Genomic DNA, 17,100 nt, shown 5'->3' on the forward strand with positions numbered 1-17,100 from the left:
ATATTCTAATTTGAATGGCCTTCAAAGCACTTACATTAGGAAATTGCCTTATTGCTTCATGTAACCAACTGTAGTTAACATCTAGCTTAATGTTGCTATGTATATATAGTATTGTCAGACTTGCAATTGGCTGCTGTTGCCGTCTGACATCAAGAATGTGTTGTACGTTCATGCACTAACTCCTTATCGCACCCCAAACAAACACTCTAAACTACAAAAACTATGAAACTGCACGAATTATGTAAATAACCAATTTTGCTCAAAATGTATAACAGTAAACTTCACCCTAAAGGTGAGCAGTTTGAATCTCTATCCTATAGAAGTGTAATTTTAATTATGCATCATTGTGTTAATGTGATTATAGTGCTGCCTTTTGAGAAATAAGTGGAAATTAAACAGGGGCTTGCTAGCAGTGTTTTATCAAAACAATAATTGGATAAAACTGCCAGTTGAAGTTGAAGCCGCCAGATAAACTTGTATCACACACACAAATTCACAAATTCCTGAACTTCAACCTAATTTTAGTACAATGCGAAACAATGATGTTTTTTAATTAGAATTAGGTGAAATGTCTCATTCCCCCCCTCACCCAGTCCCCATGCTGCAGCTGCTGCCATGCGGGCCATCTTAGCTTGAGTCTCTTCACTGACCAGAGTCCACTCCTCACAGCACTGCTGATGCAGCTGACCCCTGACAAAGAAACAAGAGAAAGAGAATGAGAATGTTCTGTGAAAATCAAGGTAAAAACAAGCATAAGCCCTTCCACCATGATGTTTGACAACATTGTCAAACTCAATCAACTCCCCATTGCTATCTGTGTGAGTATGAGTAAGAAGGTTTCATGGACATAGCTTTGTTCAGAAAAAATAAATAAAATAAAGATGCATCAGAGTCGGTGAAACTCAATTCAAAGATTAATTTGAATCATCACTCAAAAATGTCCCTTACAATACTTTAGCAAAACCTATTAGTAAATAATTCTGTTTATTAGTTGGTGCATTCATATACAGTGCCATGCGAGAGTATACAGACCCCTTTATTTTTTTCACATTTTGTTGTTGCAGCCTTATATGCTACACCGCTTTACTTTTGTTATTCCCCATAAAAGAAAAAAAGAAAAAGAAAAACACACAAAAAAACAAACAGATTTGTGATAAATGTACATTTATAAAAATAAAAAATAAACAATTACATAGCATAAGTATTCAGACCCTCAAGACTCTGTACTTATGTTGGCACCTTTGGTGATGATTACAGACTTAAATATTTTGGGGTATGATGGAACATATTTGCACATCTGTTACAACAAAGTTGTCCCTAAGTCACTTTGCATTGTCTTGGCTGTGTGCTTAGGGTCATTGTCCTGTTGGAAGGTGAGCTTTTGACCCAGTCTAAGGTCCTGGGCACTTTGAACCAGATTTTCATTAAAGAAATCTGTATTTTGCTTTGTTAATTTGCTCATATTCATTCTTGCCTGACTAGTCCCCAAGTCCCTGCCCCTGAAAAACACAACCACACCATGATGCTACCACCACCTTGCTTCACAATACAGATGGTATTGTGCAGGTGCTGAGTGGTCTTAGGTATCCTCCAGACATGCTGCTTGGAATTTAGGTTAATCAGACCGACCAACTATGTCTTTTAAATGCTTGTTTCAAGTGTGGGTCTCTGCAGATCAGAGTAATGAGCTTGTCGAAAGGTAGTGGGTGTGCTGAAAGGCCTTTACAGTTGGTTGTAAAAGCTGCCTGTTAGGGTGTGGCGTAGGGTTAGGGGTTAGTTACTCTTCTAGCACTGTGTACCTTTCAGCATGCCCATTACGACCTGCAACTATCCCTGTCTCGTTTTTTTGAAACCTCCAACAAGTTCCTCATGTCTACACTGAGGTGAGGCTTCCATCTGAACAATCTGCTATAAAGTCCAGATCGGTGAAGTGCTGCAGTGATCTGATCCTTGTCCTTCCGTAAGTTTTTCTCATCTCCAAATATGATATCTGAGATCAGGTTCTTGGTCACCTTCTCTTTATAAGGCCCTTCTCCCTTGCTCAGTTTGGCTGGGCGGCCAGTTCTAGGAAGAGTCCTGGTTGTTCTAAAACCTCTTTCAATAAAGAATTATGGAGACCACTGTGCTCCTATAAACATTTAATGCAGAAGTTTTTTTTTTTTTTTTTTTTACAAAATCCTACCTCTGTCAGTTCCTGCTGTCCGTTCCTTTGACCTCACGGCTTGGATTTTGCTCTGATATGTTCAGCTGCATAGACCTGTGTGTGTCTTTCCAAATCATGTCCAATTAATTGAATTTGAATTTAAATCCATTTGAAGTGTAGAAACATCTCAAAGATGTTCCAGAGGAATGGGAATGCTCTTGAGCAGATTTTAAGTTTCAGAGAAATGGGTCTGAAATCTTATTCAAAGTATTTTTTTCTTTTTAATTTGCAAAGATATTACAAATCAGTTTTTTTTTTCATTATGGGATGTGGATTGTAAACTGATGTGAAAAAGTAATTTAAAGCAGTTTAACAATGCTCCAAGCATGCAATATAACAAAATGTGAAAAAAGAGGTCTGAATTTCTTCTCACTGCCTTGTATATTAAACATTCTGTATACAATATGAAAATGATTAAATACAAATAAACAAGAATCATTATTGTGTTTATTAAATAAAAAGGGTGTTGAAAAAAGAGCAGGATTTAACACTCCCATTTTTTTTAATGATTGTTCCCGGCAAAGCATAAGCAAGCACAGATGTGAAAGGTCAGTTACTCATCAGTGAGAGCTTCTGTTTGTGTCCAAGCTGGGAACTTTTCACCAAAAAAATCCCTTGCCACAGCTCGGGTTGTGATAAACTGCAAAAAGCAATGACATCATACCACATTTAGGAATGGTGCACCTTTAAAACAAATGGGCCCTTTGAGGCTAACAGTGCTGACACAGGCACAAGCAAACCATGTGTGTCGTTGCTGGGGGTTGTGAAGAAAGGGTCCCCACGATTAGCCCTGCGAGACACTGCTAATATGGGTTTCATGAGATGTGGTGGGGGATCTGAAACAAATGTGTTTTCCCTGCCACCTGGAAAAAACATTACTTATGGGGCCTTGCAAAATACAAGGTTCCAGGCTGCAGACATGTCTAAAACACAAAGACACACATTAACAGCGAGACAGGAAAAAGGGCTCCAGTACCTTTACACGGGAACAGTCTATTACTCACTGGAATGGAATGTCACATGGAAATTTGACCAAAAAAAAACAAAAAAAAAACAGCAGAAGTTGGATGGGTGTCACGTGAATTACACGTTTAGAGGAGAGTTGGATACTTATAGAGGTGTGCAATGTTGATACTTATGGGTAATTATGCTAGAGTAATGCATGCAGACACTTTAAACCTACATGCAAGTGCTTCATTTAAAGTATGGATCGTCCTATTAGCTAAAACAAAAAAAAAACGAATGTTGTGAATGCTTAGGATGTTTAAAAAAAATAAGTCGGTGGGGTCTACTATTGGTTTGGATGTCTGATACAACACATTCATTTTTATTTTTGGTCATCTGATTCTATTTCAGTTTTCTTAATGATGTAGAACCTTTCACAATGACCAAAATGCATGGAAAAACCTTGTATATTGATTTGAAGGCTTTACCATGCAATACATAGCTTATCTACAAAAATATTGTAGAGTCCAGTGTATTTTAAGAAGCACTGGAAGGAATTCTTGATAACAGAATCAGGTGTGAAATAACTAAACGTACTACTGAGCAACAAACCATACATCTCAGGATGATAAACCACTGAGGTCATGAGACTAACAATCATTAATCAGCTCATTGAAGCTTACTGAATATATAAGAATTAGAGTTAATACTGCAAGTGTCTTTATATTCACACATCAGAAAGCTGTTTATAGTACGACGTAAAACGACATTCATGTTCGCATTACATGCATTATGTTAGCGGTGTACTAATAAATCACTGTATGCATGCAATGTCATTTAAAAAAATTAATTTTCAATGCAATGCGAGCAGATCTAAATGTAATGCTGCAATCAAGACTGCTTTATTCATTTTAGCATTTAACTTTAATCATGACAGTCATAATGTTTTTAGTTTAATTGTGTGGGGCATTTTCTTTGCCCCCATATCTTGAATTTAGGGCCATTTATGTTCGTTTTGTTTGACACTTTTGCCCCAAGCCCCCATTCATTTCTGACTCTGTTTCGGACTGATACAGTACCAGTCAAAAGTTTGGAAACACTACTATTTTTACTGCTTTTGCAAGAAGTCTCTTATGCTCATCAAGCCTGCAGTTAAAAAACAAAAAAAAAAACAGTAATATTATGAAATATTATTACAATTTAAAATAATGGTTCTCTTTTTTAATATATTTTAAAATGTAATTTATTTTTGTGATGCAAAGCTGAATTTTCATCAGCAAGTACTCCAGTCTTTGGTGTCTTATGATCCTTCAGAAATCATTCTAATATGATGATTTGATACTCAGTTATTATCAATGATGGAAACAGTTGTGCTGTTTAATATATTTTTTTGGAATACTTTTTTCATGATTCATTGATGAGTAAAACGTTAACAGCATTTATTCATAAAAACAGCATTTATTCAAAATAAAAACATTTCTAACAATATAAATCGTTACCATCACCTTTTATCAATTTAACGCATCCTTGTTGAATTAAAGTACTAATTTCTTAAAAAAAAAAATTGTTATTGTTCCCAAACTTTTGAACGGTAGTGTATATTGTTACAAAAGATTTCTATTCTAAATAAATACAGTTCTTTTTAACTTTTTATTCATCAAATAATCCTGAAAAAAGTAAAAAAGTATCTCAGGTTATAAAAAAATATTAAGCAGCACAACTGTTTCCAACATTGATCATAAATCAGCATATTAGAATGATTTCTGAAGGATCATAAGACACCAAAGACTGGAGTACTTGCTGATGAAAATTCAGCTTTGCATCACAAAAATAAATTACATTTTAAAGTATATTAAAAAAGAGAACCATTATTTTAAATTGTAATAATATTTCATAATATTACGTTTTTTTTTTTTTTTTTTTTTTAACTGCAGGTTTGATGAGCATAAGAGACTTCTTTCAAAAGCATTAAAATAGTAGTGTTTCCAAACTTTTGACTGGTACTGTATATGTGTAAAATCACCTATCAGAATGTAAAGTTAAAGGCTCACTAAAGAGACTTGAAACACACAGCATTATTCAATATGTTGATGTAATTTCAGGAAGACAGGTCGGGTCATATCCAACTCTTCTTTAAAAAAAAAAAGGCAATAGCGTTTTGTTCAAATCACAGCTCGGCCAGAGCCGTTGACTCCTAATCCTCCTAATCTCTAACCGTTTCTCCTAATCTCCTCCATATCACTATCAAATATAGCATTCTATGTAGAATTCAAATGTGTCCGATACGTTTTGTGGTCTGCGCCGACTCGCACATACGATCCACTGTCATCTTTACTTACTTAAAAAGTCTGTCATCATTTACTTACCCAAATGTCATTTCAAACCTATTATTCAAACCAAACCAATTTCTAAACCTAACTTCAAAACACAAATAAAGATTATTTTAATATGACCTGAGATATTGTTGTCCTCCCACTGGTCCTCGCACATCAATAAAGCATGTTTGATCCCCCATATTTGATGTACTCTATTTATGTGCCTTGATGAATGTTTGTATGTGAATAAAAGCATAAATTCAATCTGTTTTTATGATATTTTTGAACGTCAAAGTTGTGGTCAAATTAAATCTCTCAGGTTTCAATAAAAATATCTTCATTTATCAGATGAACGAAAGTGTTATGAGTTTGGAATGACTTCCAAATGACAGAATTTTAATTTTGGTTGAAACACACCTTTATAAAACAAAAAGCTAACTTCTAACACAGTGTCTACACAGGACGTATAATCAGTGATGCTGTTTACACTGGATGCAGTGGTGCGGTGGGCAAGGCAACGTGACAAATCCCCGACAGTAAACTAATGCTCTGTTCTATTTCTGGCATACTCCAAGCACCTGCACTACACTTCTGACACAAAGGACAAATTAATTTGCAACAGCCACTTTGTTGCATCCAGCATCAGCTGTTGCGATGCAGTTTAAGACAGCATCCATAACTGAAATGGCAATTTATAAGAGAGTATTTTGGAATGTTCTACATAGGCAGAAGGTTTCTCATGTGAAATGCAAAAGAGATTTGGCTCACCAATATTTTCAACAGAACTTGCTGTTAGTATGTTGCCAAGCCAAAAGAATGATTATTTTAAAGGCATACAAATACAGCACAAACAAGTATGGGACAAAATAATCATTTTTAATTATAGCTAACAATTGCTATTGATTTCCTATTATTCCCTGTTTCCACTATTGCCATATATTCCTGTCCTATTACCGGATTCACTGACTGCAACAAATCCAGGAAGTCAGCCCTCATATGCCAGGCACTCTCCCACACAAACTGTTCCCAGTAAATGACTGTCAGTAAGATTCTTTTCTTTCAAAAGTCGAGAAAAATAATCAAATGTTTCCATGAGTGCATAATCACTGTGTTTCCATGAGGGCAAAAAGAGAAAATATATTTCACATTGGAAATTACTTTCCATAGTGTAATTTTGAATATATCAAGAACTAGAGTTAATACTGTAAGTGCTTTTATATGCACACATCAGAAAGCAAAGAAAGCTGTTCATAGTAAGACGTAAAATGTTTACAGTACATGCACTATGTTAGCGGTGTACTATTAAATCGCTGTATACATGCAATGCATTCAGTAACCAGCATTGTCCTCATCTTTCTGTTCTTTTATCCAATAATTTCCAATGCACTCTTGACAAACATGTAAGAACGCCACTTATGCATTTACATGGCTTCATATGTCAGAATTGAAACAGAACAGAATTTTCCTTTGAACATTTCACAGCTTGTGGTTATCATGTTTTTTTTTTCTCCCATCAATATAATAGGTTTCTTGATGTTATAAAATTATGTTTGGCACAAATGTAAAAATCTGTTCACAAATGAATCAGTAACTAATAACATCTGGGTAACATTTGACAGCACTACAAACTGCCTGCTTAAAAAACACTGACCTGTCCATCCTATCTAGACATTTACCTTCAAAAAGAATATGACTACATATAACTATCTGAAAAAAGGGGGGTATTCAATACATTTATCCTGCAACAAAACGTACAAATGACATGCATGAACTGACAAATGAAAATTCCAAAAAAGAACCAAAGTTGTAAAAAAGCAAGAATGAGCCTGCTCACTTCCAGAAATTGACAAGTTATGTAATGTGTGCATACCATTCGCCTAGCGCTTCCAGACATCTCATGCGACCCAGAATGAGCTCCGGATCATCTTTGTTCATGTCAATTTTTTTATCGTAGGCGACCAGAGCATCTTCCCACTCATGAAGTTTCTCGTACCAGGTGGCCTGAATCTCCTGTAATGGATGACAAAACATAACAGGATGAATGATGAAAATAATTTAAATGAACCAAAATCTCACAGCACACATCATATAATTCCTAAAGGGAGCAGTCAGAAAAATCAGGGACTAAAATTTCTTTTAGATGGGAGGGGGATGAAAATTACAGTTTTTCACAACTGCTAAGACACTAAACCCAAGTTCAGGAAGTTAGACACCATTTGCAAATTTCATGCACTCTTTCTGCAAAACACATTCTCACTCACTAAAACACATTTTGTACTGTGATGCACTTGTTACAAAACGGTAAACACAAGTGGCAAAAGTTACACAACTACAACACAGTTGTCATCGTTTGCACACAACGGCTCAAAATTGTTCACACTTGCTTCTAATGATGTGATCAAACCAACTGTACAAAATATAAGCCAGCTCAGAGTGTACAGGTGGCACGGGTGCACTTAATATTGATACGGACAATGGATGGAAACAATCTGAGAAGGAGAGCAGAAGAATATGTGCAAGGTAAGATAAGGATGAGAAAGAGCAAGGTGTGGAGAATGTTGTCAAGGCTGGATCTGGCAAGAAAATTGTCTGTGATGTTAACAAAGTCCTCAGGCTGGACCCAACATGAAGACGTGATGCTGATGCAGAATGAATCCAGGGTTGCCAACTCTCACGCATCTCGCGTGACAGTCACGCATTCAGCCTCAATCTCACGCTCTCACGCTCAACAAAGAAATCTCACGCAAAAATAGACATTCTTCTGTGCTGTATTTTTTTTTTCACTCATGTGCACTAAATTTCAGAATTACTATAAACAATTCAGGCTCTTAACTACTGGATGGACCACTAGTTATGGCGCAAATTAGTTAAAAATCCCCCAGAACCTAGAGCGAGCACGCATGCGAGACAGAGACTGTCGTCCAACCGATAGCGCGCGCACGCACGGCAGAGAGGGAAAGTCATTACAACTGCGCATTTTATCAGTTGCGGCGCCTTCATCTATAGGCTACACTGCAGCACGACGTATATTCACATCAAATGTTAACGCAGAGGAACGGGACACTGCAGTTCACAAAAGTTCATTATTTGCATGTGCTTTAAAGCCTTGCCGGTTAAACATGTCATTCGCTGCTGATGCGCTGTTCAAATATGCGCTTTACTGAGCGCGTACACTCGACGCGCATATGCACTAAAAGCCTGTTACTGGACTAAAAGTTATCTTTTGAGTCTTATATTGCGCTAATACTGTCAAATATGTTCAATAACCAACTTGTTCAATGTTTACATAAACAAGTTGGTTATGTCTAAAGTGAAAGCAAACAGAGAAAATTAATTAAAATCTGCTTGTCATATATGCGTGTATATTAGACGCGTCGCGTGCAGTTCTTAAAGAGACAGTAGCCCTAATAATAAACATGCTGCCGCTTGTTCTTAAAGAGATAGTTCACCCAAAACCAAACAGTTGCTGGTCCCCATTGACATACATAGTAGGAAAAAAATATACTATGGAAGTCACAGGGGTACATCAACTGTTTGGTTACTGACATTCTTTCAAATAACGTTTATTTTCAACAGAAGAAAGAAACTTATTCAGGTTTAAAACAACTTAAGAGAGTAAATTATGACTTTTTGGGGGGAGAACTATGCCGTTAATGTTAATAAAACAACAAAACACACAGAGGAAATCATTCACTGCTCTTGACTGAGAACTTTAAGTCTGTTGTGTTTTATTTTCATATTTGTCCATTTAATTACTTTCTTCAATTCTACTGTTAAATACACCTATAGCTGAAAAAATAAAGCACTGTTTATTTCATTTGTATATTAAGTTGTGTATGTGTAATATGTATCTCTGTTCTTAATTTTTAATAACAAAGAAAATAGTGACAAAGATTTCATCTTCGCCACTTTGACCTAAATGTCAGCCATTCTTTTTTATTTTATATTTTGTTACCTATATTTTGCTATAAGGCTTTGTTTTTAAAATAGGGACATTAGTTTGGCTGTAATGCTCAGTCACATGCAAAATAGTAAAACCAACATGAAAAAGAATCATGATAAAATCGTGATTTTTTCTGAAAAAACAAACAAAAATTGTGATATTATTGCCATATCGCCCACCCCAGGTGTAAAAAAGTGCCTAGATGTGCTTAGATGCTAAAAATGTGTTATCATTGATCATTATATCACACTACAATTAAACATAATGAAACATTCATTTGAATTGAAATTGTTTTATTAGCTTAGCTAATATTATTTATTAGCTTTTTCTAGAGATTGCAGTCATGCATGACATGGTGAAAAATGACTTGAAATAATACTGAAAATAGGTTAAGATGAATGTTAAAGGTGTGCCCTCTAAAAGCACAAGTGGCCCCTGCCTGCCCCCCCCCCAGTTAGCCCCCCCCCCAGTTACCCCCCCCCCCCCCGGTCGGAGAAGTCTCACTCCGAGCTAAACTGAAAAGTTGGCAACCCTGTGAATCTCTCATTGACTTTAATTTAGCAGCTATACAACTTTATTGAGTCTACTGTAACATGCTTTTCATTAGAGTTTTCTTTGACCTTTTGGGCTTGACATTTGGCCCACTGTATTTTTACAGTATGCAAGTACTGAATATACAAACATTCATTACTATACAATATTTAAAGGAGTCATAATGTAGAAATTTCACTTTTCCACGAGAATCAATGTATGTTATGATTGCATAATGATTGTACACTGGCCGGGAAGCCGATATTTAAAAGTGAAGCGTTTGTTTACCTCAGGGTTTGTAAAATAGGCCACGTGCACGCGCACGAAAAAACGAGATTTTGATTTCTTCCCCCTCTTGACGTCAAGACGGGGGAGGATATACCAAATATGGACACCGCAAACCTATGCCGCGGGAAGCCCGCCCCTCTCCCCCTCAGATTCAGTTTAGTCGACTCGCGAAAGATGGAGAAACCGAGTGCACACCTGAGATGCTCTGTGGTTGACTGCCACAAACAACATGCAAATGTGTTTTATCTACCAAAAACGGACGAAACTATCAGGGAACAGTGGAGGAAATTCATTTTTAATGACGCTGTCCCAACAACTCTTTCAAGTGGCGTATCGTTAGGTGTGTGCGCTAAACATTTTACACCGGAATCATTTACAAATTTGGGGCAATATCAGGCGAACTTGGCCTCGAAGCTCCGTTTGGGAAAAGGTGCCATCCCAACCATCAGGGACTTGCCAGAAATTGAAAAGGTAAAACTGTGTTTTTATTGCTCTACTGTGGTTAACAAATAGCAGCTAACTGCTAATGCGGCTATTGTATGTAACGTTACCTTCGAGGTAAACACGGGGAATGGACTCTACGAATGCTAGCCACATCTTTCCACTTTGTTTTACACTAGCAGCTACAGTAGTGACGGTACAGGAGTCCATGCTCAGAGGCTAAAACTGTTTAAATGCAAGTATGAAAACAATATACCACTAAACATTATTAGCCAAACTCATGCAAAACATGCAGTTTGAAAATAGCTTTCAGTTAGTGGGGCTTCTGTAAGAATGTATCTGGAAATGGTGTATTTTTTCTACGACCAATCAACGCGCCCCTCATTTGCATTATTATAATGACCGTCCACGACAGCCAAAACATCGCATCAGATCTCTCGAGACAATAATGCCTTTAGAAATAAGGGTCTGAGGAGCTCTGTGTTTATTTTTTTTTCCACTTTTCTTTTTTAGAAGTGCCTGAAAGACTATAATAGAGCATTGGGTATCCAAGGTAACACAACATTATGACTCCTTTAATACAATATTATACTTGCAGTACATACAGTATACAATATATTTACCTTACTAAGCTGCGATAATTATACTTTTTTTTACGTAATTACAAAATTTGTTAACTGTGTACAACTGGGTCATGGTGCAAAGGGCCCTAGGTTGATTTTACTCTGAACCATCCCTTTAATGGAAGGGCAAAGCAACTGTTTATTTTAAAATTGGCAGCAAGTCCACTGTGAGCATCTGCCACAGTAATGGATGGCTTAGCAATGTTAGAAATAACACTTCACCAGGGCATATTTTATCAAATGAAGGAAATTGAGTTTTTTAAAGCAGGCTTTTGATGAATGAAAGTGTAAAATTCTAAATTTTCATATAGCTTAAGACACTTAAAGTATCTGTATGTCATTTGGGGCTAATAAGATTTGAAAGCCTACAACAGAAAAAATATATATACAAAGCAAATCTACACCGATGAGCCTGAATTCTTCTACAAGCAGTATCGCGGGAAATAGGGGTGCTGAGGGTGTTGTTTTAGTTAAATTTGTTTTGAAATGCTTACATTTATATCTTGACAAATATACAAACCTGAAAAAAAAATAAAAATCAAAGAGGTCTCAAACTACATGTTGGAGCAATTAGGAATCACAGTCAAGTGTTAACAAAGAAAGTCTGTGGCGTTACACAATAGATGTGTAAACGTAGCAACATATCTTCCAAGACATGTCCTGTGTTTCTGGACAGCAGGAGACACTTTGAAGACAGGAGTACTCAGATTCTAGTCAGAATATGAGTCAAATACTGCTTCATTGGGCTGTGATTATGGAGCGTGTTTCAACCGAACCAGGAAAGAAAATCCCTCTGCACTCAATTGGATAGACCTACAACCAATCAAAGCAATGGAGTAATTGACGTATGTTCTTCATTCATCTTTCCGATCGACAAATGCCTTGATCGCGGTTCTCTGTTCCTCTTTTAAAATTAATGCGCTATCGACATTTTCTATTACAGACGCGATGGCAGAATCTACACATCTCAATTCTCCAGCGGCAGTCGTCTTTGTTGTAAACGAATTCAACCCAAGTGCTCTTTGGTGACGTGGATGATTACGTTACTGTTGATCATCTGTCCATCATCGTATAAAGCCCGCCCTGACAATTTGATTGGTCCGAACAGCTCTGGTTCGAGCATAGTTGCTCCACAACGGATTGAGTCCAGACCGAACTTCCCGACCTCAAATGTTGTGGGCGGGGCTAAGATCAGCTGGCATCCAGGCTAGTGCATCATATGATGTCTCAAAACTTCTCAAGATTAAAAAAACAAATATTACTTAAAAAAAATAAAGGTTACATAAATGTGAACAAAAGGCTTAGCTATTAAAAAATGACTTTCAGATGAAGAGAGACAAATAGCTACTATTTTCCTTTAATTCTCATGAAAATAATGAGGGAAAAAGTCAAAAATATTTTTTTGAGGTGAAAACTTACCAAAACCTTTCTTGACAGGCTTTGTGAAATTCACCCAAGTGCTCATCTTATGTAATCAATGCATAAATAATAAACAGATGAATAAGGTTTTAAAGCTCTTACCAGTTCTCCAAAGTGTTTCATGGCATACTCCAGCACTCCTGATGCGGCCTCTGGCTGCTGGAGCTTATTATTGATGCTATAAAAAAAAAAAAAAAAAAAAGCAATGTTTTAGTCCAGAAACACTCTAAATCTACTCTAATACTACACATATGATAATGGATAAAAGTTTTAGGTTGGCTGTAAACAACACAGTCTCTATATTTCCTTCTCAGCTGAGTTCCAGACAATACTTTTTTTGGAATAGTTATAATTTCCATCTGGGCAACAGTAGTGCTTTGTAAAATTAAAATAAAATCCAAACAGTCAAAATAGTTATCAATATGAGCTCAGTGAGTACAGCTCCGTTGTTTTGATGTGCTGCTCACTTTCAACTGTATAAACAGTAAAATAGTGCTACAGTTGTCAGTATGTATCACAGTCCAGTTGGAACACAGCAAGGGGCCACTATTTGAATATGCCTGGAATAGACCCATTCAGAGACCTTCTGGCATTAGCATAGTCTCAAATTTACAAGGAGGAGAGGTCATTCTACGAACGCAGAGCAAAATCTGCTGACACGAATCAATAAAACTGCAATATAATTTATAACTGTAAAAAATGGTAATATCTCCAAGCAGATGAGCAATTAGCCAGTAAATTTGCACAATAAATGTTCTGTGAAGTATTTCATTTTTATGTTTATGATGCTTCTGATGACCAATTCATAAACTTCCCATCTGGAAGTACTCTTATGTAACGCCACTCTGAAGTTTTCCATGACTGCCAAACTTGCTAATACATCTTGTTTTACAAGGGTAAGGGAATCCCAGTGAAAACAAATGATGCCATAAATCCAAACCAAAAAACGCATACATAACTACTTAGTAAAAAAAAAAAAAAAAGTATATATAATATATATATTTGCAACTCATACCAAAAACATTGATGTTACAACACGCCATTATGATATTAATGATCAACAGATCAACAATAATAATAATAATAAAAAAAAAAAAGCAGAAATACAAAAAACACATCCTGAATATCCACCTTTTACACATTTTACATTATGGGAGGCATTTCTGGTTTGAGGAATTTCCACTCAAAAAGACAAACAATTATTTTCAAATAATAAGGTTGCACTACAAATAATCCTTATCTGTCATTTTGACTGAAAGAGCGGTAAAATTTCTTCATGTTCTATTTTCAGACATCAGGAGAATAAAGTAATGCTTGGTATTTTAATGTGACATGGTATAACGAATATCTATGGCAAAGGCTCTTTTCAGGTGCTGCATAAATTTTTTCTTCTTTTTTTTTTCCTTTGTATTCCGCTGTAACAGTATATATAAAAAAAATATATATAACATATATATATATATATATATATATATATATATATATATATATATATACACAGTGCAATGCATAAGTGAATACACCCATGCTAAAGTTGACTAAAAAGAGGAATAAAAAATCATATTTTGGAAATTGAACTTAATGCCTTAATTTAATAAAATAGGAAAAATCCAACCTTTAAGGACACCAATTTTCTTTGTGAATGAATAATGTATCGTAAATAAATAAATGTTCTTCCTTAAAATACATGGTGCATAAGTGAGTACACCCCTATGTTAAATTCCCATAGAGGCAGGCAGATTTTTATTTTTAAGTATTAAAAAAAAAAAAAAATGTAGGATACTATGCATCCTGATAAAGTTCCCTTGGCCTTTGGAATTAAAATAGCCCCACATCATCACATAGCCTTCACCATACCTAGAGATTGGCATGGGGTACTTTCCATAAGATCATCTCTCAATGCAAATCAAACTAGCTTTTAGGCTAACTGAAATAAAACCATGCCAATCTCTAGGTATGGTGAAGGCTATGTGATGATGTGGGGCTATTTTAATTCCAGAGGCCAAGGGAACTTTATCAGGATGCATAGTATCCTAATTTAAAAAAAAAAAAAAAACTTAAAAATAAAAATCTGCCTGCCTCTATGGGAATTTAACATAGGGGTGTACTCACTTATGCACCATGTATTTTAAGGAAGAACATTTATTTATTTACGATACATTATTCATTCACAAAAAAAAATGGTGTCCTTAAAGGTTGGATTTTTCCAAATTTTTTAAATTAAGGCATTAAGTTCAATTTCCAAAATATGATTTTTTATTCCTCTTTTTAGTCAACTTTAGCATGGGTGTATTCACTTATGCATTGCACTGTATATATATATATATATATATATATATATATATATATATATATTAGGGCCCAAGCCCTGAAGGGGCGAAGGCCCTATTGTTTTCGGTAGGATTATTAGGGCCCGAGCACCGATGGTGTGAGGACCCTCTTGGAATTGCTCTGTTTATTAGGGCCCAAGCCCTGAAAGGGCGAAGGCCCTATTGTTTTCGTTAGGATTATTAGGGCCCGAGCACCGATGGTGTGAGGACCCTCTTGGAATTGCTCTGTTTATTAGGGCCCGAGCACCGATGGTGTGAGGACCCTCTTGGAATTGCTCTGTTTATTATTATTAGGGCCCGAGCACCGATGGTGTGAGGACCCTCTTGGAATTGCTCTGTTTATTATTATTATTATTATTAGGGCCCGAGCACCGATGGTGAGAGGACCCTATTGTTTTTGCTCCGTTTATTATTATTCTTCTTCTCCAAAGTGAATCGCTTTTTAGAGGGCCTAAACATGCTCGAAAACTCATGAAACTTTGCACACGCTTCAGAAGTGGTGAAAATTTACGTGTGATATGGTTTTCAGAATTGGGGGGGGCAAATTCGGTAAATTATTGCCCCCACATTTTGCCCCGGCTCCTGGTTTCACGTACAGGTATGAAATTTGGTACATACATGTAATGACCCAATACCTACAGAAAAGTCTCTTGGAGCATAGCCCTAAACACAACAGGAAGTGAGCTATTTTGAACTTCCTCCTGGATTTTGGGCATTTTTCGTAATTTCCTGATGTTGTACTTTAACGAACTCCTCCTACAGATTTGATCCGATACTCTTCAAATTTGGTGAGTGTAATCTTAAGGCCTTTGTGACGTTAAATTGCGAAGATCTAGAGTTTTCGTCGAAGGGTGTGCCCTCGGCGGCCTGACAAACATCTATCTATAAATTACAGGAACGTCTGTCTGTCTGTCTGTCTGTGTGTGTGTGTGTCTGTTCCTCGCATATCTCTCGAACCGTTAGTCCGATTGATTTCAAACTCGACAGGTGTCTCGCCACGGGCACGAGTAAGTGCAGTGCCAAGTTTGACATTGTTTGGATGAGAAATGCAAAAGATATCGTTAAATATATCATTTTTAGAAGGTTGTGGTTTAAAAATAAACATTCTGACATTAGAGAGTTGTATCGGTCAAAGAAGCCCCAAGAAGGCTGTGGTTTAAAAATAAACATTCTGACATAAACACTCAGTCAGCTACACTGTTTACTTCTGAATATTATAGTTTGGTTCCCGAACGTGATAAATCCATCTATCTATAAATTACAGAAACGTCCGTCTGTCTGTCTGTGTGTTATTCGCATATCTCTCGAATATGAGATAACCACTAAATGTGTGAAAACCACTATTTTCTGTTTCAAACTTTCACATAGAATCTTTAGGTTATAACAACATTGAAAATCAAAATCTGGATTTGAATTTTTTAAGATTTATTATAAAAACTGATTATTTTTTCCCAAAAATGCAATAAATTCATGACTTTTTTTTTTCAAAATGCTATTAATCCATTGAATCAATATAAAGTTATTTTTGATCATATTGCCATCGCAAGAAATATCTCCTGAACTTTTTTGACGGCGATCAGCTCACAAAAACTGATTTTGCACGGGCACTTTGCACTGCTCCCTGAATCGAGGTGCTTATTCATTTGTGGATGTAAACTGAATCTGTATGTCAGCTATGCTGTTAGTGTTTACTTCTGAATATTATATTTCATTCTGGTGCGCTTAACGTTGTCGCTACTGTGTAATAATAGCCTATGCTATTCACCAACTAAACATATCCTATTCAATGCGTTCACAGTCTCTTTCACGGGCATCATTTGTAGTTGCCTATTCACAAACTGTTTGCTCAAGCATAGCGTTTTCTCGGAGTTCACTGTGTGCTTTTTACCATGCACAAATAAAAATGTCACTGAACTTTTGCTGTGTAATTGTAACAATGAGCACACACCAAACCAACAATTACTAAAAACACACACAAAAACTGATTTTGCACGGGCATTTTTTGCACTAGTTCACCCAATTTCGGCCTTTTGGTGATATATGCATGATCAGATAAGTTCAA

The 17,100-nt window shown here is 36.2% G+C and overlaps 1 protein-coding gene across 1 annotated transcript in view; it reads right to left on the minus strand.

The window, feature by feature from the left end:
* Window positions 1-17,100, minus strand: part of mtor (mechanistic target of rapamycin kinase) — a 253,459-nt gene that overhangs the window by 98,656 nt on the left and 137,703 nt on the right. Inside the window, exons 29-31 of the mRNA XM_081349573.1 lie at window positions 12,811-12,886; window positions 7,334-7,473; window positions 590-690 (exon numbers count right to left, since the gene is read on the minus strand). Coding sequence (XP_081205699.1) covers window positions 590-690; window positions 7,334-7,473; window positions 12,811-12,886 — 317 coding nt within the window. The remainder of the gene's footprint in view (window positions 1-589; window positions 691-7,333; window positions 7,474-12,810; window positions 12,887-17,100) is intronic.

This window comes from Scardinius erythrophthalmus (genome assembly GCF_964197995.2).
Source record: "Scardinius erythrophthalmus genome assembly, chromosome: 20".
In the NCBI taxonomy this organism is placed as follows: Eukaryota; Metazoa; Chordata; class Actinopteri; order Cypriniformes; family Leuciscidae; genus Scardinius; species Scardinius erythrophthalmus.